General features: G+C 42.0%; 1 protein-coding gene across 1 annotated transcript in view; it reads left to right on the forward strand.

Annotated features, from left to right (window-relative positions):
- The window catches only part of PTEN (phosphatase and tensin homolog), a 47,229-nt gene that overhangs the window by 5,117 nt on the left and 19,184 nt on the right, over positions 1-22,928 (forward strand). The window contains exons 2-5 of the mRNA XM_065843082.2: positions 11,501-11,585; positions 14,448-14,492; positions 18,577-18,620; positions 21,643-21,881. Coding sequence (XP_065699154.1) covers positions 11,501-11,585; positions 14,448-14,492; positions 18,577-18,620; positions 21,643-21,881 — 413 coding nt within the window. The remainder of the gene's footprint in view (positions 1-11,500; positions 11,586-14,447; positions 14,493-18,576; positions 18,621-21,642; positions 21,882-22,928) is intronic.

The following is a 22,928-nucleotide window of genomic DNA, read 5'->3' on the forward strand; positions in this document are numbered from 1 at the left end:
TGCTTAGTTAAGTGTGTGTAATTTTCAGAACAATGAAAGCTTTGCTGTTAAACCTTCAGAAAATGCTGAATGAAGTGCAAGCTATACTAGGACTGATACTCATTTTAAACTCTCCTTTTCTTAAGGAAAAATGCAAGTTCGTTGTCACTATCTCATGTATTAAGACTGAGGAGGTGTTGGCTCTTGAGACCCTTGAGAAATTATCTTTGAGGCTGGTCAGTGACTTTGGTGAGGACAGTTAGGTCAGCGCTGAGGACTTGTGAGAATCCCACCCCTTAAGCCCTCGGTTTAGCTCTTGGTGTAACTGGTTGGATGTTCATCCGTACTGGGTCCAACTGAAGTCCTGAAGGAGGCTGGGGAGTTTTCCAAGTGCATCTTTCTAGTAACTGGGGACAGTCAAACGGCCTTTCTGTCCTCAAGGTAATTACATGTGACTTCCACTGACTCTATGATATCCTTGTAGGATGATTTGGACGCCTAAATCCCTGTGCGTTGCAGGGGGTTGGACAAGATGACCTTTGAAGGTCCCTTCCAACCCAAGGTATTCTATGATTCTGTGATCTTTTTTTGTTGGAGAAGCATTTGTTACAATTTGTTCAATAATAGTATGACTGCCAGAACGTGTTTCATTAACACGTTATGTTAAAAAACCCCTGCTAAAGAATGTAAAGCCGTGCCAAAACTAAACTTCAGAATGCAATAACTATAAAGTTGAAATTTCTGTCTACCGAGTTGCTTTTGCCAGTTGTGAATCTCTGAATCGTTTCTTAAAGGAAATGATATTTTTAATGGATTAATTTTGTTGCCACATTAATACTCCATAAGCTGACAAATTATACCCCTGCTACCTTAGCCTGGAGTCTTTCCTTACAACACGTTTAAACAAGAAAATGGCTCTTGTGTGATGATTTAAGGGACAATAGTTGTGTTAGAACAAACTGGAAGAAAAGGGAGGGGATAGGCAGCTGAGCTGTCAAATCCCTTAATTACATTACAGACCAAAGTTGCTGTCATTAGTCATAGCGAGCTCCCTTTTAAAGCCCACCTCCTTTCTGGCTTGAGCATCCGGCGAGGAATCTGAAATTGGGAGCTACACATGGTTTCTGTTCATTTACTGTGCCTAATGTAGGGTGCACATTGAAGGTTAATTATTGTGTGACTTTTTCAGAGGGGTGAATGGGATGTAGGCTGGAGTCGCGAGCAGTGATTGCTGGATATGCCTGATAACCTCGGCTGAAATATTAATATCAAGGTAGTTGCAGACTCCTGGGGAGGTTTTGGGAATCAAAGCTGGACACGTTTGTGCATTCGTGTGAGTTACTGGGATGGTGATATCTGGCCTGTAAAAAGGGAATTTATTTTCCAATATGGGAACATCCGTAAGTGGCCCCATAGAGCAGGATCTTTTTTGAAACACGGATGCTTTGTGGGTGGTTGACTCTATTTGGAGGTCAGAGATTGCTGTTCGTTTTTGAATGTATATAAGTCCCAGATTGATATTTCAGATACAGACAAAGCATTGTTCCGGTTTCTAATTGAAGCTTTGCTCCTGCAGTCATCTGCCTCCTTTACCCTCTCGCCTATGAGGCCCTGAAGAAAAGAAGTGTTGCAGGATGGAAGTTAATAATCGTGCAATTAGGCCTCATATCATGCTGCATAAATCCAAGTTTTCTTAATAACGATTTTTAGGCAATGTGGCTAATGTAGTGGGCTCTGTGATTCAAATGGTAATCGACTGTGCAGCTAAAAAAACGAAACTCAACTGCTGTGTGTTTGGCATGATGATGATTGCAAAAGCTGGCATTGTTCCCTTCAAAGATGAAGGCCCAGCCTCACAGCCCCAACGTGCAGCAGTGCAGAAAAACTGCCTCATATCCAGTTTTTTATAGTGAGGTGCTTAAGAAATGTCTTTAGAAACTTAATTCTGCCTTTGTGGAGCTGTGGTATAATAGCTTTTAATTGTATGATTAATTTTCATAGAGGCCTCTGGTTAATTCTTTGTGTTGCTTGGGTACATAGCAGGTTGGAATTAAAGTAGTTGTGTATTTTTTTAGTCTTTTTTGTGTGGGTGAGTTAGAGAAGTATCATCCTATACTAATATATAGAGGAGGAAAACACTAGATCTCATTAGAATGAAACTAATATTATCTACTTGAGGCTTTTTTGTTGAGAAATGGTTTAATAGGGTGGCCTTATGTCTTGTTTTGCTGCTTGCCTTTATTTTCTCCTGGATCACCATCCCCATACCCCCCAGTTAAGGTTTGCTAAATTCGTACAAATGCTAGGTTTTTTAGCTTACATTTCATAAAGCTTTTCAGTGTGACATATTTGTCCTCCAGCCCCATAGCTATTTTCAATTCCCTTGTCTCTGAAAGTTTTGGATGTCCTTTCAGACTTGCAAAAAAAAAAGTTGAGACTGAGCCATTTTTCACTTCCTGTCAGTAAATATCGAAGTAGTGACTCTCTGTGCTGGCTTCTTTTTACTCAGTAAAATTCTTGTCTTTTTCTGTGGGTGTTTGAGGTTAGGATATGCTTAAGTACACATTGGTGCTTCTTTAAAGGGGATCCTGCGAAGTGCGGTAGCGTGCTGAGAACACGTACCAGGGAGGTCCTGTATCCTGCCTTGGGAAAGTTCCTGTTCGGTTTGCTGCTTTAGTTAAAATAGGTAAATTTTTCATGGTGGGAATCTCCAGCTGAGGTGCGATGGTTGGGCTCCTTGAGGTGCGATGGTCGGACTCCTTGTATACGTTGCCTCTTCCTGAGAAGCTCTGCTCGCAGATGCGTTGCCGCAGGTAGTTGGGATGCAGGGTAGGTGTGATGGGATGGGATGGGATGGGATGTGGCTTCTTCCAAAGCAGGAGCGGAAACAAAAAACCTTCCTAACAGGACCTCTGCTTGTTTTCATCTCTAGAAATACGTTGAGATCGTAGGGTTTTGTTCAGTGCTGTAGACGCAGGCTTGGAAGTTCAGGAAGGACTTCAGGCCCAATATTTGATTCCTCAGTTGAAGAGTTCTTCGTATCAAATTTGATATGGATAATACAGTGTGCTGTTTCATTATTATTTTTTTAATGCTCCTGTTTGCTCTCACCTTTTTCTTAATGAGAATGGTGGTTACTTTGTGTTCTGTAATATCATCAGCTATTAATATTTTAGAGGGATTTGCAGCTCTTCACAACAAGCTCGTGTTTCCTTTACTACCTGCATGCTTTCCTATCTTCATTTGTGATTCCAAACCATGTTGAAATGGAAGGTTAAGGCATCTTTTCCTCAGTCTTTGTGAGAGCAAGTTCTTCTGTAGACAGCATCTTCTTTCAGGCTTCCGTTACCATTTTTAGTGTTTATACTGTGAGGTTTATGAGGTCGATACCCATATTTTACAAAAGAAATGGTGCTTGCTTATTCTGTAGGTTATTTTTCCTATCTTCTTGACACTGTTAGCTATTCTGCAAAGCCCCCATATGACTGAGAGCTCCAGAACACATTTCATATACCTCACAGATGAAGACGCACTCTGGGAACACTTCCCAAATGCAATATAGTCCACAGGTTCAAAAGCCCCGCTATGGGGTGGAGGTGGGCTGAGGATGCCGCTGGTTCCCAAGACAACCCAGCGTTATCATCTTCCAGCATCTCCTGCTTTCCTTCTTTGCGCTGTGGGAATTCTGAGGAGTTCTCCAGACCTGTCACAGAATCCCAAAATGTGAGGGGTTGGAAGGGACCTGGGAAGCTCATCCAGTGCAATCCCCCCATGGAGCAGGAACACCCAGATGAGGTTCCACAGGAAGGTGTCCAGGCGGGTTTGAATGTCTGCAGAGAAGGAGACTCCACAGCCTCCCTGGGCAGCCTGGGCCAGGCTCTGCCACCCTCACCATGAAGAAATTTCTTCTCGAATTTAAGTGGAACCTCCTGTGTTCCAGTTTGAACCCATTACCCCTTGGCCTATCACTGGTTGTCACTGAGAAGAGCCTGACCTCATCTGGACAGCTTTACCTCCCAGACACAGAAGAGCTACAGTTTTGTTGTTTCTTGACTAGGTTGCTGCATTTAAATTACAAGCTGAAATTTTTTTTTTTTTTTGTTTAAAGAAGAAAAAAAGGGTTCTGCTTGGAATATTGAACATGAAGGAGTTAAATGCATTTCTTCTAAATCATAAAATGCTTCTCTCAACCACATCTGAGTTGGTATCTTTTCTTGTTCTTTAAGGCACAGATGGTAGAGTTGGCAAGTGCAGTTGGCTGGCTACAAGGAATCCTCCTTTGCTCTGAAGAACTTTCTTCCTGTTCATTTCCTCTATACTTCCTGATTATCCAGACTCAGAGAAAAACAGTAAACTTAAAAAAAAAAAAAGGTATGCATGTGTCTAAGCTAAAAAGTATATATGCTACAAAACTTTTCTAGATTTGGCTGGGAATATTTTCCTTTTTTTTTTCTGGAGGGGTGCTGTCAAGAAAATGGCACTAATAAGAGCTTGGCCATTTGTCAGGGCTCTTAAATCTGAGGATGGAGTGTGGACACTTCTCATAACACTCCCCTTGTAGCTTCAGGCTGTCAAGCTGTTGAACAGCAAGAATGGTTCTTTTTTGTCTTGCTGTTGCTTTATGGATTCGTTTAAGCTGGAGTTAAAGGGCTTGAGGTCAGCACGCTAACGTTTCATAGCCAGTAGGGCCAGATGCACTGCTAGACCATGTGTGCATGGGTACTGGAGCCAGAGTTCCTGAAAACTGCAGACAAATTGAAGACAACAAAGCGACTTTTTGGAGACTTCAAAGTCCCGTTGTTCCTCTGCCCTTGGGTGCCGCTGTCAGATGGGAGTGAGCGGTGCCGTGACCGCTCTCCTTGGCCCCGAGGCTGTTGGCAGCCGGGAGGGCGATGGGTGACGGATGATGGAGCAAAACCAACAGCAGCTCCATGTCATTGAGGAGCGGGGCTGTTCAGCCACATATTAGAGCAAGTGCATGCCTTGCTCGCTTCAACTGGAAATGAGAATTCGCAGTCCTGGCAGTTGTGAAGCTTTTTTTCAGGCCATAGATTCACCAGTTTAAATCTGCTTTTTGTTAAATAAGATTCATATGTAGAAGCTGGAAACTGAGGGCCAGGAAAAATGGACTGTTGTTACGTTTGCATGCATGAAGTTCAGGCTTGGCAGTAAGTTTTGAACTGCAGAGTGTGATGAACAGTGACCGTCATTCGCAGCTTCAGGAACACTCAGCTTGTTTTAAACTTTAAAGAAAGACGAAGTCTAAAGCCTGGTAGGGCTTCCTGGAGCCTTTGATTGTAAAGGGCTAATAGTTTTAAAGTTGTTTTCTGTTTGTGATTTAAGATCTGTTGTCAGCGTTGGGTTTAAAAATTACAGCAATATGTAAATTCATGCTGTAGCGTGCTTAAAAAATAGGACAATTATGGCATTTGCTTTGTTTTTTTGTCATTTGCTTTGTGTTTTCATGAGCAGAGTGAGGGTAGGGGATTGAACGCTTTGAAATGAGACTTCATAACATGACTTAGAAACTCTAATGACTCACATTCTAGATATTGAGGATGTTGATCATTGCAGGAAAGGCAATAGCTGTCTATTTTTGCAACTTTCTTGGGGCTGTTTGAGAACTCAAGAATTGGTAAATATGTCGGTATGCTTTTTTGGACAACTGCCATTATTAGGAAAACGGCTGAACTTGTGAGTTATAGGACTAACGCAGGTCATTTGCTTTTATATATATGTATCTAAATTGAAAGTGTGTGCAGCATATTCTTTAATTTGATCTTGGCATGATGTGGATATATACACAGCTATTTTTGAAAGTGATTATCACTGCTGATTTGCATAACGATCCAGGACTGGAAAGACTGACATCTTTAGCATGTGGGAATGATTTGGGGCTTTAAGAGGAATGTTTTGTTAAATCTACAAGCAGCATTAGAGCAAAGTCGTTTCTGAAGGAGCGTACGGATTATTTGCTTTGGTATGTCTTCAGTATTGGCGAAGCATCGTGTTTTCCTTGTGGCGTTTGATAACTTAGCTTAATCATCGGCTGCTTTCATTTTAAGGTTCCTTGGGTATTATATAGTGTCATCATTGTTCATTTGAAAGCTGAAGGTTTGTAGTTAGTAAGAAGTATGAGCTCGAGTAGAAGATGTTTTAGTGTTTTGCTGTTGTGTATCATGCGTCTGTCTCGTGTGCTTTTGTGGTGATTGCTGCCTAAAATCCCAGCTTAAAAACGGGTGAAGCCGTTTCTGGGAATGGGTTTCTTAGAACAGAGCTGCTTTGGCAAAATGTGGCAGGGTTTATTTGATTTATTTTATTCTTTTGCTTTTTAGAGAGCTCATTTCAAGTTTTGGTAGTTGTGACAGTTTGGTTTTGCATTTGTTGTAGAACTCGCTCAATAAACAGCTGAGGCTTTACTGATTTTCGTTTCCCTGTATTGAAGAAAGCTTGGGATTGATAATGAACTCGGTGCATGTTTTAAATCATCAGTTCTTCCAGATTTCTAAAATTATCAGTATTATTACCGATTTCACTCTGACTCAGAACTCTTGCTTTGAATGTAAGCCCAGCTTCCAAGCTCCTTTGTAAGAAACCTCGCCTGGGTAGCAAATATCTTCATTTCAGCTTTGGAAATGAGTGTTAAATCAACTGAGATGTGAAAAGCAGTATCTGCGCCGCTGAGCATGGCTGGTGACAGTGGGATTTGCTGAGGATGATACTCGGAGGATGGTCGCTGGGCTCTGTACCTTCCCCGCCATGCTCACAGCCTGGCCAGGATGATTTCTTGTTCCCCAGCATGAGGACAAAAAGCCATTTAGTACCGATGCAGTAACAACCAACCCCTTCGCTTGCTGCACATCTTTTTGCAGGGTGGAAGAGCTTGGTTTTTACGGCAGCTTTCTCAATTGAATGACGAAACTGCTATTTCTGCTCGGAGATTTAGATCATCTGTGCAAGCAGCTTCCACGCTGTTCTTCCATCTCTACCTTGCTCCTTAAAGCAAAGGGCATTCTTCAGGTGCCTGAACCAAAAAGAGAGTTTCAAAGCCACATGCTGCTTTAGCACGCTTGTCAGAAGCATGTATTAAAAAGACATAAAATGATCTTTGCCAGCAATATGAATGCATTTGTCATAACTGTTGCCGCGGCCGCTGTCCTTAAGGCCAGATCTGTTGCAGACAGAAGAGTGAGTCAGCAGCGGCATGAGAATCACATTCCAGCCTCGAGATACTTTGAGATAATAAGTAAGGTACTTCAGGACACTTCTATTTTGGTGGGGGAGGAATTGACTTGCCTGTTTAAAAAACAATCACATTTTTCTAAAAACAGCCTGCCCATCCATGCTCACCGTTGGATCCCTTTGTTTTTCAGCAACATTTCAGTTTTTGTGCTGTCAGGTTCCAAAACCACAGAGCATCCAACGCTTCTGTTGAATCAGCATCAGCAAATTGATTCATACTTCCCTCCCCTCGTCCCATTTGAAGTCTTTTTTTCAGTTTCTTTATTTACTTGCCATATTGTGTTGCACCTTTTGCAATCTGGGTTTAAAACTGCACCTGGAGTGATGCACGATTGAGCTTAAGGATTCAGTCCTGCTGAAAAGCAGAAACCACGTGAGCTGTTCCTGCATCAGTGAAGGGGGGGGTCACATATTTTGGAACTTATTTATCTCTCTCTGCCTGCATGTTTTGAGGCTTTGGTGTTTGGACGAGCCTTGCAAACTGGAAACGCTGCTGCTGAAATGTTCCGTTCCCTTTGCTCGGGGTGTCTGTCTGCTTCGTTTCCATCTCGCACCAGCTGGGAATCCTGGAAAGTGTCTCGGTTCTTAGGCTCTTGGAGAGGAAAAGCCAACAGCAGAAGAAAAGCATCTGAACATAAACTGCAGGCTGAAACGCGTGAAGGAAGTGTGTAGTAAAGCTCTTGACTGCAAATAGAAATGTGAGCAAGTTAGATGGTAATTTGGTGAACTTAGAACATGTGTCTCATGGCTATAGTTTCCTCTTATATCTCATCTAAATCTCTCTTCTTGCAGTTTAAAGCCATCGCCCCTTGTCCCACCTGGATTATTTTGCTATGGTAATTCATCCAGCCCTGCTGCTCCAAGCAGGGTGCAGAGGGAGGTGCTTTGGGGTACAAATGCTGAAATGGGCAGTAGGGAGAACTCAGGTTGATATGGTGAATAATGGAGTGCCTGAAAGTCGGGTAATTCACTGTTAATAGGCATAGAGCAGGTGCACGTGGTTTAGAACCAGTTTCTTCTGTTTATGGCAAGTATTAAGTGATAAAACAGCAAATACATTGCTAATTATGTAGCAGCTTTTGTTAATTTAACAAAGAGGTGTGGACTGCTTGCGGAGTGAAATGCATTCAGAGTGAAGTTCAAAGTTTCAGGATTTATGTGATGATTCAGTTGTATCTGAAGTTATCACAAGCTCTGCATGTTAAGCAACTTCATGGTTGGTGATGCTTTTTGTCTTTTTTCCCCCCAATATAAGCTTCTTTGGGGGTTGGGCAAGTACAGAATCAGTTGGGAACCAGATGTGAACTCCTTTCAGTATCTGTGTTTAAGGCAGCTACACATATTTATTTGGATTTCTCAAAAGCTTTCAGATTTTTTTTCATTGTCTGCTTAAATCGTCTTTTGAATACTCCAAGCAGACCAGTGTCTTAGTACTTGAATTACAACATAGTGAATGCTAATTTTTTTTTTTGAGTAGAAAACATCATTTGTGTCTATTCAACTCATAATGTTTTCCTTAAGTCTTCTAGTTAAACCGTAAATGTAGAATTTGGTCTGTACTGCTTCCTTGTGAGTCCTCAGTCTTGTGGGAGTTCTGCAAGGGTGGAGAATCACAGAATCCCAGAATGTGAGGGGTTGGAAGGGCCCTGGAAAGCTCATCCAGTGCAATCCCCCCATGGAGCAGGAACACCCAGATGAGGTTACACAGGAAGGTGTCCAGGCGGGTTTGAATGTCTGCAGAGAAGGAGACTCCACAGCCTCCCTGGGCAGCCTGATCCAGTGTTCTGTTACGCTCAGTGAGAAGAAGTTTCTTCTCATACTTAAGTGGAACCTCTTGTGTTCCAGTTTGTACCCATTACCCCTTGTCCTATCATTGGATGTCACCGAGAAGAGCCTGGCTCCATCCTCCTGACACTCACCCTTTCTATATCTGTAAACATGAATGAGTCACCCCTCAGTCTCCTCTTCTCCAGCTCCAGAGCCCCAGCTCCCTCAGCCTTTCCTCACACGGGAGATGCTCCACTCCCTTCAGCATCTTGGTGGCTGCGCTGGACTCTCTCCAGCAGTTCCCTGTCCTTCTGGAACTGAGGGGCCACAACTGGACACAATATTCCAGGTGTGGTCTCCCCAGGGCAGAGCAGAGGGGCAGGAGAACCTCTCTGACCTACTGACCACCCCCTTCTAACCCACCCCAGGTACCATTGGCCTTCGTGGCCACAAGGGCCCAGTGCTGGCTCATGGTCACCCTGCTGTCCCCAGGACCCCAGGTCCCTTTCTCCTACACTGCTCTCTAATAGTGAAGTGGTTTGTATCCCTCTTCAGGCTTCTCTTCCTATGCAAGTAACTGGAATATTAATATCTTAGAAGCTACTGCAGTGTCGTCCATTCTGATGTTTACTCTTTGGAGCTTTGTTATATTTTAACCTTAAAAACGGTTCTTACAATGGTGAAATAATTGAAAGGGACCTCTGGAAATCACCTGGTTCAGGCCCTTGTTTAAAGCAGAACTCACTTCAAACATGTCGTGCTTTGTTCTTATTCCTTCTAAAATTAGTCTGAGGAGGAGTATGTTAATGCAGCAGGGTATGGCCTGTTTTCGAGCTGCTAGTTTCATTTCTGTTTTACTTCTCAGTGAAGCTTCTTCCAAACATTATCATTTCTAATACTGTTTAAAATTTGGGGGTACTTTATTTTCTTGAGTTAAAAAAAGAAATGAAAATCCATATATTATTATACCACCAGGAAAACAAATCCCAGTATTTTTAGAAATTTGTTTTGAATCCTTTACTGCGTCAGCTCTGGATGTAAACTTAGTTTTCTTATTTGGCCTTTTTCCTTAGCACTAATTTGTGTCTGATAAGAGGTACTTTTCCTCAGTTCTGTACCTCAGGTTACTTTTGGCAAGTGAATTAGAAGCAGCACAGAATAAGAAACCAGAATATTTTTCCATGAGTGGGGAATTCTTTTTTTAGTAAATAAGACATATAATTATTTTCAGATCTGTGCTTTCCCATCTATTGCAATATCTTACATTTAGACATTCAGAGCTACCTTAGCAGCTGCTGTAATGATCTGTGATGTAGAAGTCACGGGAAGTGATCAAAACCTTCATGTTTATGTAGCCTTGCGTGCCCAAAATGCGCTTTTTTGCTTGTTTTTGCGTGGTATACCTATTTTGGGCTCAGTGGAGACCTGAACATGGGTTTTAATTTGGAATATCTTGCAAGTTAATCACACAAGATTATTTTAATAGTTTCTCATTGGATTTAACATGCCACTCAAACTGTAGTATCTGTGCGACTCTGGTGAGACAGTGTGTGGTGGAATTGGGTTACTTGACTTGGCTTTTCTGGTGCCCAATAGCATTGACTTGTGTTGGGGGTTTTGATTGCAGGGTGACAATAAAACCCTGGCAGATGTGTTGTTAAACCCCTCTCCCCCTTCCCACTCAGGACAGGCGATTGGGAGGGAAAGAAGGACAGAGAGAAGAGAGCTGGAAAAATTAAAAATGTTTTACTAATGCTACTGATAAGAATAGAGAAAATAATACAAAATATACAAAACCAATCCTGAAAGTCCCAGCAACTGCAGAGCCGGCACCTGAAGTCCTGGACTGGACTCTGCAGCCAACCGGAGCTGGATTCAGTCTGGCACTGGGCCTCAGCTCGCAGGGACGACTCGCAAGGTCCTCTCCTAATGTCGGCCATAAGGAAAAAGGGATGAGATCCTCATGATCTCCCACTTTTATATGAAGTATTCACGTGAATGGGATGTTATACACAGTTGGTCAGTTTTTGGTCACCTGTTTCTCGTTGCCCCTCTGGCGAGATGTCCATCCATGCTTATCAATAACCTCGCATTCCGTTGCTGTGTTCACCAAAACATGGATCTGGTTCTCCAGGAAAATGCAGCTGATACGAAGCTTTAGCTGACAGGCAAATTCACTACAAGAGAAACTTGGTTTTTTGGTTTTTTTTTTTTAACAAAACCAGGACAAGTTGTAATAAATTACCTGTTGAAGTTGTGGGGAGATTCCTGCTATAGTGGCTGTGGTCAAAGTGCTGCGTTTGCAAAAGCTTTCCCTTTTTTCTCAGGTTTTTGATGTTAGTTTGTTTTTAAAGATCGTTTATTACTGAGTATATAAAACTGAGTTGTTCGCATATGGGAATTGGTTGGAGTTGTTGCTCTGACTTTGATACAGTTCAACTTTAATGGCCATTTAATGCTATTATAGAAACTTCACATGCTTTACAAACGTTTCCATAACTTGCCCATTCAGATATTTATCCGAACATAATTGCTATGGGTTTTCCTGCGGAGAGGCTTGAAGGAGTATACCGGAACAACATTGATGATGTAGTAAGGTAAGGTTTTGTTTTTCCTTTCCTTCATTTATCCTTTTAAATCACAAGTGTCCTTTTTTGCTCTCCTTTCTGTCCTGCTAAGGAAAGGTGGTATGTTCTGACTCACAGGAATATCAAGACTTTTAGATGTTGCCCTTTTAGTTTTCCTGAAAAATGTTGGAAACAAGGAAAATGATATTTTGAAGAATTTGAGGCCAGGCTGCTGTTGTGAGTTGATCTCAAACGCATGTGAGCTGCTTTTCCTATGTGAAAAATTGATTTCAGTAAATTGTGTTGGAGTAAAAGGAGGTTTTTTTGCTTTTAGAAAGATGTCAGTCTCTGCCTCTGCTCACTGTTTGGAGTTTCTCAGATAGCTGATGGCATTTCAGAATATGTTTGCCCATATCCTTTCTTCAATTGATAAATGGGCTGCTCGATAAGTTAATTTTGGTTTAAATTAGTAAGTATAGGTGACTTCAGATAAAGTTTTTTACATTTGGCTCCGTTCAGTAATTGCTGACAAGGGAAAAAAATCAGCTAAAAGTCATTATTGCTGGTGATGCTTTACAGCACAGCTTGTAAAAAAAACCTACAGGTTGTAATTTTTATGTTGAGTTATTTCCTGTGAAGCGCTGGATGCGGCTGTGGAAGGTGTACTTGGTGTTCCTGGAGCATTGTTCTAATTTGTTTAGTTAGAACCCTACCTGGAAAATGTAGTGTGAGAGGTTGCATTAAAGACAAAATATTATAGTAGGCAGTATCACAGAATCCCAGAATGTGAGGGGTTGGAAGGGCCCTGGAAAGCTCATCCAGTGCAATCCCCCCATGGAGCAGGAAAACCCAGCTGAGGTTCCACAGGAAGGTGTCCAGGCGGGTTTGAATGTCTGCAGAGAAGGAGACTCCACAACCTCCCTGGGCAGCCTGGGCCAGGCTCTGCCACCCTCACCATGAAGAAGTTGCTTCTCAAATTTAAGTGGAACCTTTTGTGTTCCAGTTAGAACCCATTGCCCCTTGTCCTATCATTGGTTGTCACCAAGAAGAGCCTGGCTCCATCCTCCTGACACTCACCCTTTCTGTATCTGTAAACGTGAATTAGTCACCCCTCAGTCTCCTCCAAGATAAAGAGCCCCAGCTCCCTCAGCCTTTCCTCACACGGGAGATGCTCCACTCCCTTCAGCATCTTGGTGGCTGCGCTGGACTCTCTCCAGCAGTTCCCTGTCCTTCTGGAGCTGAGGGGCCACAACTGGACACAATATTCCAGGTGTGGTCTTCCCAGGGCAGAGTAGAGGGGCAGGAGAACCTCTTTGACCTACTGACCATCCCCTTCTAACCCACCCCAGGTATCATTGGCCTTCCTGGCCACAAGGGCCCGGTGCTGGCTCATGGTCACCCTGCTGTCCCCAGGACCCCCAGGTCCCTTTCCCCTACACATTGGTTTCAGTTGCTTCTGTATGAAGGGAGATAGTTTTTAATGGTTAACTATGTAGATATGTGTAAATTAGACTTTTGAAAGGGAAGGACTATATAATTATTAGTTGTCTGCAAACACCTTGATCAAAAGGAGTAATGATCACCTTAAAGTGTAATCAACCAAATTAAGATACAGAGAGATGTAAATTCAGTGGCTGTAGCGAGCTGGATGCTGAAGTGATGTTATGTTTGCCCCTTATTTTTAAATAAAAATAATGTACAAAATGGGATTGTGCAGCATTCTGTATGTTGCAATCTGCAGCTCCTCATCTATTACTGTCACCTTTTTATTGTGGAATTTTTTTCCAAGACCTTTTTATGCAGAAATCCAACACGTTTGAGCTCCGGAGCAATTGGTGCTGAGCTGCAATATGCCATTGGGCGTTTTCTGAAGAGCGGGTATCCTGACAATTTAATCTTAGTGCTGTATGTGAAGTACAGGGGTGACAGGAGGATGATGGAATATTTTTACTGATGAAATGGGAATCTCATCCTCTATGCTGCACAGGGAGCACTCACATCTGTTCTTGTTTTAATGCATGGGTTTAGCCACAGAGTTCTTCTAGGTTCTTCTGGAATATTATGACTGATAACCAGAGCATGTTTTCGCTTCAGCTTTCCAGGATTTTAGCAGCTAGTGTTTCTTTTCGATTCGAACAGCATGTTCTGTCATGGCTAATTAAATTCCTTCTGGCTGATGTGCAGATCCACACTGTTGATGATGTCAAGTGTAAACATTTGTATGTTATTTCTTCTTGAACATTGCCAGGTGACACATCATATATAATCACGGCAATTTTGATGAATCATGTTTGCATTTTGGCTCTCTGAGGCTCCTATAGGAAGTTTTTGTTACAAAGTGAGCTTGAAAATGAAAGGAGTGGAAAAATTATCCGTGTTCCTCCTCCTTTCTGAACCCAGAATATCATCAGGTGCAAATAACAGCCATTTAAATACCTTGATATTAAAATCAATTGTTCTGTCTGGAACACAAGTTACTTTAACTGCCTTTTTTTTTCCACTGAAATTTGACTGTGGCAAAATATTTTGCATAGATAATTGAATTGGAAGTGTTTACCGATACCTTAGGTAATCAATGCTTTGCGCTTTAAAAATAAACCCACTCTTCCTCAGCTTAATATGTTGATGCGTGGATATCTTAGGAATCAGTGCAAATTGGTCCATACAATAACTTATTTCAATTGCGGGTCAGAGCTGGACTCCTCAGTTGCAGAATTAGTTGTATCCTGGATTGTTTGAACAAGCGAGCTTTGCAAACCTGGACTTTGCTGGGCCAGCTGGGATTTGGGATGCAGAACCACACATGCCGGATGGTGCTTTAACGATGCTGCAAATTAAGGTCACTGTTATTGCAATATGTATTAATACATGCCTTTTTTCTTTCTATTTAAGGTTTTTGGATTCAAAGCATAAAAACCATTACAAGATATACAATCTGTAAGTATGCTCTTATATCTATATTTTTCCAAAATAATGAGTTCTAAAAATATATGAGAGTGTTGCTGTGCTGAAGCAGAGCTAGAGATGTTGTGCACATTTCTTAGAACAATTAAGCCTGATTGAGAGCGCTGTTACTTCATTTAGTGGAGCCGAGTGAGGTTAAATGAAATGCCGGTGTTTATTCATATTACTTGAACGCTTTTAAATGACTTGGCATCTCGCCCATCTGGAGCTTGTACCATGCGATTAAAAAGTGGAAAGTAATTCACAGCAGGCTTGCTGTTAATGTATTAATGGCCACAGTGAAAAAATTGCCGAAAGTTTGGGTTTTTTGGTCTTCTTTTTTATTTTAATCCAACTGTATTGGTCCGCAGGTTCTATTTGCTTCCTCACTCTTCTTGACTGTCCCTGTTTTACCTTGAAAAAGCCATTGCAGCAGTTGCTAATGTGATGGTTTCTCGCTTGAAGAGCAGCATTTTCCTCTGAAAAATGAAGTTGTGCAGAAAGCTGTTCTTGTTCCAGAAGGGAACTTTTATTTTGTTGTTCCTGTTCCTTGATCATCTTTATATGTTGGCTCAGGCTAATTTCATTTGTATAAGTGATTCGGTGCTGTCAGCTGGTGTTAAAAAGTAGGTCATGGTTTTCCTACCCCTCATTTTTTCTCAGAAATCTAATTTGAAGCTTTATTGATTCTCTGAGCTGTTAGGGCTTTATTGGTTAAAAATGAATATGTTTCTAAATATCTGCAGCTAATGGAAAAATTACTGTAGGTTGGAAATCTAGGGAACGCATTACATTGTGATTACAATGCGTTGTGGAGATATGTATCACGTAAATCTAACCACCGTAGTTTTATTAGACCCCCCTGTAGTGAGAGGTAAAAGCAGCAGGTTGCTGTGTGTTAATTCGAGGCTTGGTCAGAAAGCAAGAGTTGAGTATGACTTCTGTGCTTGAAAAGTTGCCACTTTGCTGTGTGTTAGTAACCTCATTTTACTGGAGAAAAACCAAAAAACAATCCCCAGCTCTACATAGGGACAGCTTTAGAGCTTTCAGGTGGGCAGAGCTGTGACAAGACACAAGCTTTTGCCATTTCTGTTGCCGATAATGTGTTTCCAGCTGTGGAAAGGGCTTGTCCAGGTGTGCCCAAGGCACATGTTGTGGGCTTTTTGTCATCTTCTTTTTGGTGCCTTTTTTTTCTTCCTCCCTAAAACACATATCAGAAGCAAATGAAGATTCAAGTGATTACTGCACAGCTTGGAAAGCATAACTTTTAAACCGGGTATCTGGCTGGTCAGGCCGTGTTATCACCGTATGCAGGCACAATTTGTCCGCATGTTAAGTACATAAGTCCCATTAGGTGAATTGTTGCAATATTTGGTCATGAGATGGGAAGAAATTGCAGCCTTCAGGTACTTCAGCAAACAGAATCTCTTCAGATTAAGCCGATCCTTTGTAAATAATCAACCTATTGTCTGTGTTTAAGAGGAGGAGGGGAGAGTGCAGAGGAGTTATGTGATTATATTCTGAATTATTTCAAACATTGTCATGGGGTTTGAGTTCCCTTAAGGTGACTGTTCCATGAAGTCGATAATAATGTGTGTATTGAGCGGTTTTATTTAGAAGGATGTAGAGAGATTTTTCTGAACTGATGCTTCAGTGTCAGTTTTGCCTCGTCCTTGCATCTTGACTTTTAACTTCCCAGTGTATGTCTGAGCACTGAATTCAGTCTTGTTGGTTTGAGTTGGTTTTGTCATGTGTGCCTTGAACCTTTTTCTGGTTTTTTAGTATTCTTCTTTATTTTAACAAGTTCTTTCATTTGCATCCCCTGACTTCACATACCAAACTGCTACCTTCCCGTATTGTCCTAGTCTCCGTCTTCTCCAGTGTATTTAACTGTCCTACAGGCAGATAGTTAAAGGAGGCTGTAATGAACAATGTGGGTTTTATGTGCAAACTGCGAGTACCTCTGTGTACATGGGGTTGGGCTTTGGCACAGGCTACCGTGGTTTTGGTTGTGTCTCCAATGGGATCGTGGTGATGATCAGGAAGGCTGGCTTTAAACTCACTTCAGTCACCGGGAGGATTACAAGAACCATGGGAACCCGCACCCCTCACCCAAATTCTGAACGTTTCTGACTGTATTACAGGTCTAATTGTGTTTAAAAACAACAAAACCAAATGCAGTTGAAACCATAAGAGGGCCTGGATTGCCACGGCTGTGTTCCCTTTCTCTCCTCAGTATCAACACAACTATTTTTTATCCCTGATGGTATTCTACGTTATACCCTCTCAAACTTCAAAATTCTAAGGCTTTTTTGCCCATATGTGGATTTGTTTGTTTGTTTTGAAGACTTTCATCTGTTACTACCCCTTTGAACTGGGTGTTTCTTTAAAAGGAAGAAGGAAACTCTCTTGGATAAGACAGTGTGTTAACTGCTTTGCTTCCTAGCAGGCTCGGCTTCCAAAATTCATATACTGAGCAGTTTCTAACAGGCTTTGCCCAGCTGGTGGCCGCTCCAGGTGTGGTGATTCCATATTGGATGTACATACTACATCTCATCTTTCTTCTTAAATGCTCAAGAGCAGACAACGGGTCTTTTTGAGTCCCATCTGCCAGCTTAACTGGTGCCATATCACTTCGGACCTGGGGAAAGCGGGAGCAGTGCGATCGGAGCTGTAACAGCTGCCAGATGTGTCCCTCGCGGAGGCTGGAGGTGAGAAGGCTCTGGGATGGGGAGGAAGGCAAGTGCCGAGCGCACATGCGACCCAGCAGAGCTGCCCCGTCCTTGTGCGAGTCTCATGGACAAAGTTCGGTACGGTGCACGCAAGGCTCCAGTTACATGCAACAGTCGTAGAAATAGGAGCCTAAAAGTTTGCGTGTCTGAAAGTGTCACATAAGCCCCGTATGGCTCGGAAGGCTGCAGTCGTAACTTATCTATTAAGAGAAGCTCATACCAGTCCTGAAAGTGGTGTGGATGTTTCAACCCTATGAAGAGTACAGGTTATAACCGGAACAGAAGATCTAGATGTGTTTTACCTGCTGAAATGACTTCCCATCATTATGTTTCAACCCGGAACCCTGCTGATTCAGGGCAGGATTGTTCTCATTTTCCTTCCTCAACTCCATTTTCCCTGGCATCGCGTAGAGACGCGTCATTTTGCCTGTAGAGAGCAACTCCAAGGAGAATTAAACGCGGTCATCCGCTTCTTGCCTTCTTTCCCCTTACCCCCAGCATGTGATGCAGCTCGTTCTCCTGCAGCATGTCATTTGTATCGGAGCCCTGCTGATCAGGTTGTCTGTATCTGGTTACTGGTGTTCGTCCCTAGGCAAGTCATCCTGCAAGACTAGTTTGGTGTGGTTTGCTGCACTACTAACTAACTAACTAGAGTGGGACTCTTACACAGCGGTGAGACAGACATCGATGCAGCTCCGGTCTTTGGAAACATGCCATTTTCCAGAGTCTCTGAGGGGAAAACTGCTTGACTGACCTTATTTCATGTAATTTGAAGAACAAATGCCAAGTTGGAGAGCACAGGGACAACCTCTGCTTGATACAAGTGATCTCCGTTACAATATTCAGTGGTGCTTTCAGTGGGCTCTGGTGGTCTTGTCATGGTCCGTAATTGAAGGAAGAACGCTCTCTTAGATTACATCCTTGAAATGTCCTCGGGATCCCCAGCACCCATGTTGTTGATGCATCTAGAGATGCATTTTGAATTCAGAGTCAATTGGAGGAAGGTCATAGCCATCTGGTCTTTGTGTTTGTATGGCTAGAGGTGTTAATACTATGGTGTTAAAAAGTAATAGTGTTATTGCATTACTCGTGTGAACGTCTCATGGTGAGAGTCACACTGACTAAAACATACTGACGCACCACATTGTTTTTCGGTAAAATAACTGATATTTTAGTGAGCATCTTTATGCATCTGCAGCAGACCAGTTTATCCGTACATAACCTCTGGCTTTTAAGTCATGAAGGTGATGGCTATATGTGATTTGATCTGTGTATTCCAAGGTGTGACAGATGTTGCGAGTACATCAGAGACTTGCCTTGAACTCTTGTCTGGTTTTCTTTTTCAGATGTGCTGAAAGACATTATGACACCGCCAAATTTAACTGCAGAGGTATGTTTTTACTGTTCTTTTCTTTAAACTTCAGCATTTTTTTGAATGAAGGTATCAAGGAGAAGCTGGTGAATAGTAATGTAGGAGATTGGGGCAAAAGAAATGATGTCAGGTGGCTTCAAGTCATTGGACGAACTTACTATATACTTGATGCTTTTAAAGTCTGTTGCTGCCAATTATCTAGATCAAGATCTCTAGTAAGGCACTCAGAAGTCTATGGTTGGAAAAAACGTTGCAGAATGGATTATATGGGATTTTCTGTTGAATTCAGTGTACAAACTGTTTGTAAAATATAGATGTGAAACCTAGACAACTCTGGTTTTTATGCAGGAGCATCACTTAGAATAAAAATGAGGAATACTTAAGCCACTGTCACTGTTCATATAAAACAACTTTTTGAAGATCTGGAACAAACCTTCAGTGGCTTAAAAGAACAAAAAAAATTGCCATGAGATGCCTGTTTGAGATGAGTTGATTCTTATACGTTTAAAGAGCTACCAGAGCCAGTGGGGAAGGTTTAGGTGCTAATACTGCATTATAGCAAGAGTTCAGCTTATGATGATGATTATTAACCATCCTTCTAGTTGTAAAGAGGGCGTTTAGAACATGACCAAAATGTAATGGGCTGCTTTAATGGTTGAATATAGAAGGACTAAAATTGTCACACTGAAGTCATCTTCACTTCTGATTCGCTCTTGAGGTGGTGAATGAGTGTCCTGAAACCTCACCCAACACATAGAAGCCAGAAAAAAAGAGTATTTTAAAACTGAGCAATACTTTGGACAAGAGTGGAAAAGGCATAAATGAAAGGGACATACTTCTAATATATCCAGAGTGCATGCTTGCTTTAATTTATGCTTTTTACTACACAGGTGCTCAGATCCTTTCACTGTTAATCTGGGCCCAAAATGCTGTTTGTGACAGCGCCTTTCACAGCTCTTCGTCTGCATAAGATGATGCTGTTATAGGGGCTACATGTTGCATTTTTCCATTTTCATCCCCAAATTAATTACATTAGATAACCCAGTTGGTGACTCAGGCCTTCCCTTCGCAGAGGAGCAGCAGTTCTGCTCTAAAGTCTCTGAACTGAATTAATTTCGAAGGGAACTTCTTATTTGTAGATTTAGCATGAAACACCGTAGTAGTTCATTATTCAACTTGGGTCCTCTTGCATCGAATTCAAACTGAACACTAAAAGCTCTTCATCTTCTTTGGACGCTTGCTTTGTGTCCAGGCGTTTTGCAGTTTCTGAAGTACTTCCATGTTTGTTTGTTTGTTTTCTTTGCTCCTTTATGGGATTTTTCTTGCAGTGTCTGGGAGCTTGGAGAGACTTAGCAGAACCATTCTCCTTGATGTGTGTTTCTGTGTTAGGAACTAAAACCCACGGAGGACCCGCGCCCTCTCAATGATGAGGCAGTTCAGTGTTTCCTAAGGTTGCTTTCTGACTTGGGATCCCTCTGAGCCATCACAGGGCACCCACTTCATCTGCTCCTCATTCCACCGCAAAGTTTGCCTTTGATCCCAAATCTTGGAGAGCACCTTCAGTGTGCGGTTAACCACTTTGGATTTTTCAGACCATGCTTTCAGGACTCTTTTGTCCCTCCTCTTCACAGGAACCTTATTGGGTTTAGTTATGATAGGAGATGCTGTGGATTTGTCCGTACAACTTTGAGTCTTATAGCTTCTTAGGCATTTAGAATTCCTCCTTTCATTTACATCTGCTGCAAAAACGCAGCATGCACTCTGAGTTCATACAAAAATATCATTTGGGGAATCTTTAGATCTTCCATGTGGAAGAATTTATTAGTGTGCATTCATTTTCACTAACCTTTGCTGCTGCTTTAATGAAGATTATTCACTTTATTGGGCTTCCCTGTTTGGTCTCCTGAGAGATTAAGTGGGCGGTCAGTACTGTGAGTGAATAATCTGCCCTTGCAGATCCCTCTGAAAGACTTTGGGTTGTGCTGCAGTGATTTAGCAGCTCCACAACTTCATCCCTTGCTTCTGCTCCCCGAGTCCTTGGGGATTCATCACAAAGAGCCCAGCCTGTGTGACAAGGGAGTAGTCCTTACAAAACGAATACAAACACTTGCCAAAGAATGAAATGTGTCCTTTTTTAGACCAGAAAAGGAAATGGTATTTCTAGCTGAGAATTATTAAATGAACCAGAGTTATGTTTATAAGATCCCCAGCCTGTCGATTGAGAATTGGGGTGCGCTTTTATAAAAATGAAATGATGAAAGTAGCGCAGTAATTGTGCCAGGCAGAGTCTGTCATCTCAGGTGTTAGAGGTCTGGCTGCTTGTTTCTGCTTATGGCGTATTTTTCACTCTCCTGTGTTCTCTTTCATTTCTTGCATGCTTGCTTGAAATTCTCTCCATCTCTAGATAGAAGAAAATGTTTGTGTGCTTGTATATATCCATATAAGAAAAAGCCCAGCTTAGTTCAGTGGTTTGACTTTAAAACCTCCAAGTGTTGCAAGTGCCTTACATGAGATTTCTTTCTCAATTACATTTCTTTTAATGTGGAAATAGCAGTTTTTTTGTCTCAAAACCCCTTTGAGCTAATTGTGAGAGTTTGTTCCCAATGTAGACCCAACAGCGCTCAGAAGTTTTCAGCAAAATTCCTATTGTCTGATTAGTGAGTGAGGTCTGGCCCTGTTTTCTCTCAGCAGGTAGTCTAATTATTGCTGGAGCAGTGGGTCCTCACAAGGTTATTCTTTGTGCCACTCTGGAATTCTAGATTTAAGACAGAGTCTCTGCCAGTCATTTTGGTAGGGATGTGAAATAACCTCTACGTGCAGCAAGATGCTTGCTTTGGAATTACTAGATAAATATCTGCAGTGCATATGATACGCAGTACATTTCTGAATAATATTGGAATGAAAAAATATACTTATCTATATCTAAGGCGGGCAGGTTATTTGCAAAGTTAATTTATTTGCATGCTTATCACAAAGTTGACCTGTCTGGTTGAACTTGCTGTAATCTGAGGGTTTCATCAGTGCCTACTTCTCATTGCAGTTGCACAGTACCCTTTTGAAGACCATAACCCACCACAGCTAGAGCTTATCAAACCCTTTTGTGAAGATCTTGATCAATGGCTGAGTGAAGATGACAATCACGTTGCAGCAATCCACTGTAAAGCTGGAAAGGGACGAACTGGTGTTATGATATGTGCATATTTGTTGCATCGAGGCAAGTTTTTAAAGGCTCAAGAGGCCCTAGATTTCTATGGGGAAGTAAGGACCAGAGACAAGAAGGTGAGCTATTTTCTGTTCTTGTACCTGTATCTTTATGCTTTTCCCCTTGTGCTCATTGAATAGTCAAGCCTGTTAAGAAATACTTTTTGTCATTTGTTATATCTGGTTTGATTTTGCTTTGACATGAGTGCAGCTGTGAAAAAGCTTTCCTAAGGAGCAGTAGCAATTAGTCACAACACTAAACCAGTCTGTTCTTTCCATCTCCTGTTCAAGAAGATCTGGACGGTTTCTTTTAAATAGCCCTTTGAATAGCATTCTGCTGTGTGTTGCAGCAAATGGGCAGTTGATGACTGACCTTTCTCCTTCAGCATTTTCAGCCCAAATAAGAGGATTATTCTAGCTCATTTTGCCTGAATGAGTGAGTGGTTCATCTCTTCAGGTTCTCTTCTGTGGTGGTGTCTGGAGATGTGAAGTTGTTACGGTTGAATATCCCTACTGGAAGAGTTTGTTGGGTACCCCTTTTCACTAAAAGGCTGGCTGCCCTGCAGCCTGCTTCATCAGATGCTGCCATGTATTGTACTTTCTTGTACTTCTCCTGAGGAGAAATGGGAGGATTTCATTTCAGAGAAATGACACTCATGGCTACGTGAGCTTTCTGTTACATCCTTGTCAGTGGTACAGGCAGACTTAGCACTAACAGTGTGTTGGACCTCTCTGCCACGGTCATGCCTCATTAATGGGAATTTAACCTCCCTATTTGAAATCCTCTCTAGATAATAAGGTGTCATATTTGCATAAAGTATTAATTTCACAGTGCGTACACCTCTAATAAGTGGGGCTTCTTGTTTGAAGGCTCTTGAGAGCAGAAGTGTCATGTAAGGAATTCTACAATTTGGCTGTTAATTCACTGGAAGGAAAAAATAACATAGTTTACCCTATTTACAAGATGAAGCTGTTATTCCATGTACTGCTGAGAATGTAGTTGTGTAATGCTCGAGTGGAGACAGCACGAAGCTTTCCTATCAAAACTTAGTGACAAGAGTGTAGGATAGCGGATGGGAATGAGCTGTGTGATGAACAAACAGTGTAGATTCCTCCTGCTGAGAG

This window comes from Patagioenas fasciata, chromosome 8 (assembly GCF_037038585.1).
Source record: "Patagioenas fasciata isolate bPatFas1 chromosome 8, bPatFas1.hap1, whole genome shotgun sequence".
Taxonomy (NCBI): domain Eukaryota; kingdom Metazoa; phylum Chordata; class Aves; order Columbiformes; family Columbidae; genus Patagioenas; species Patagioenas fasciata.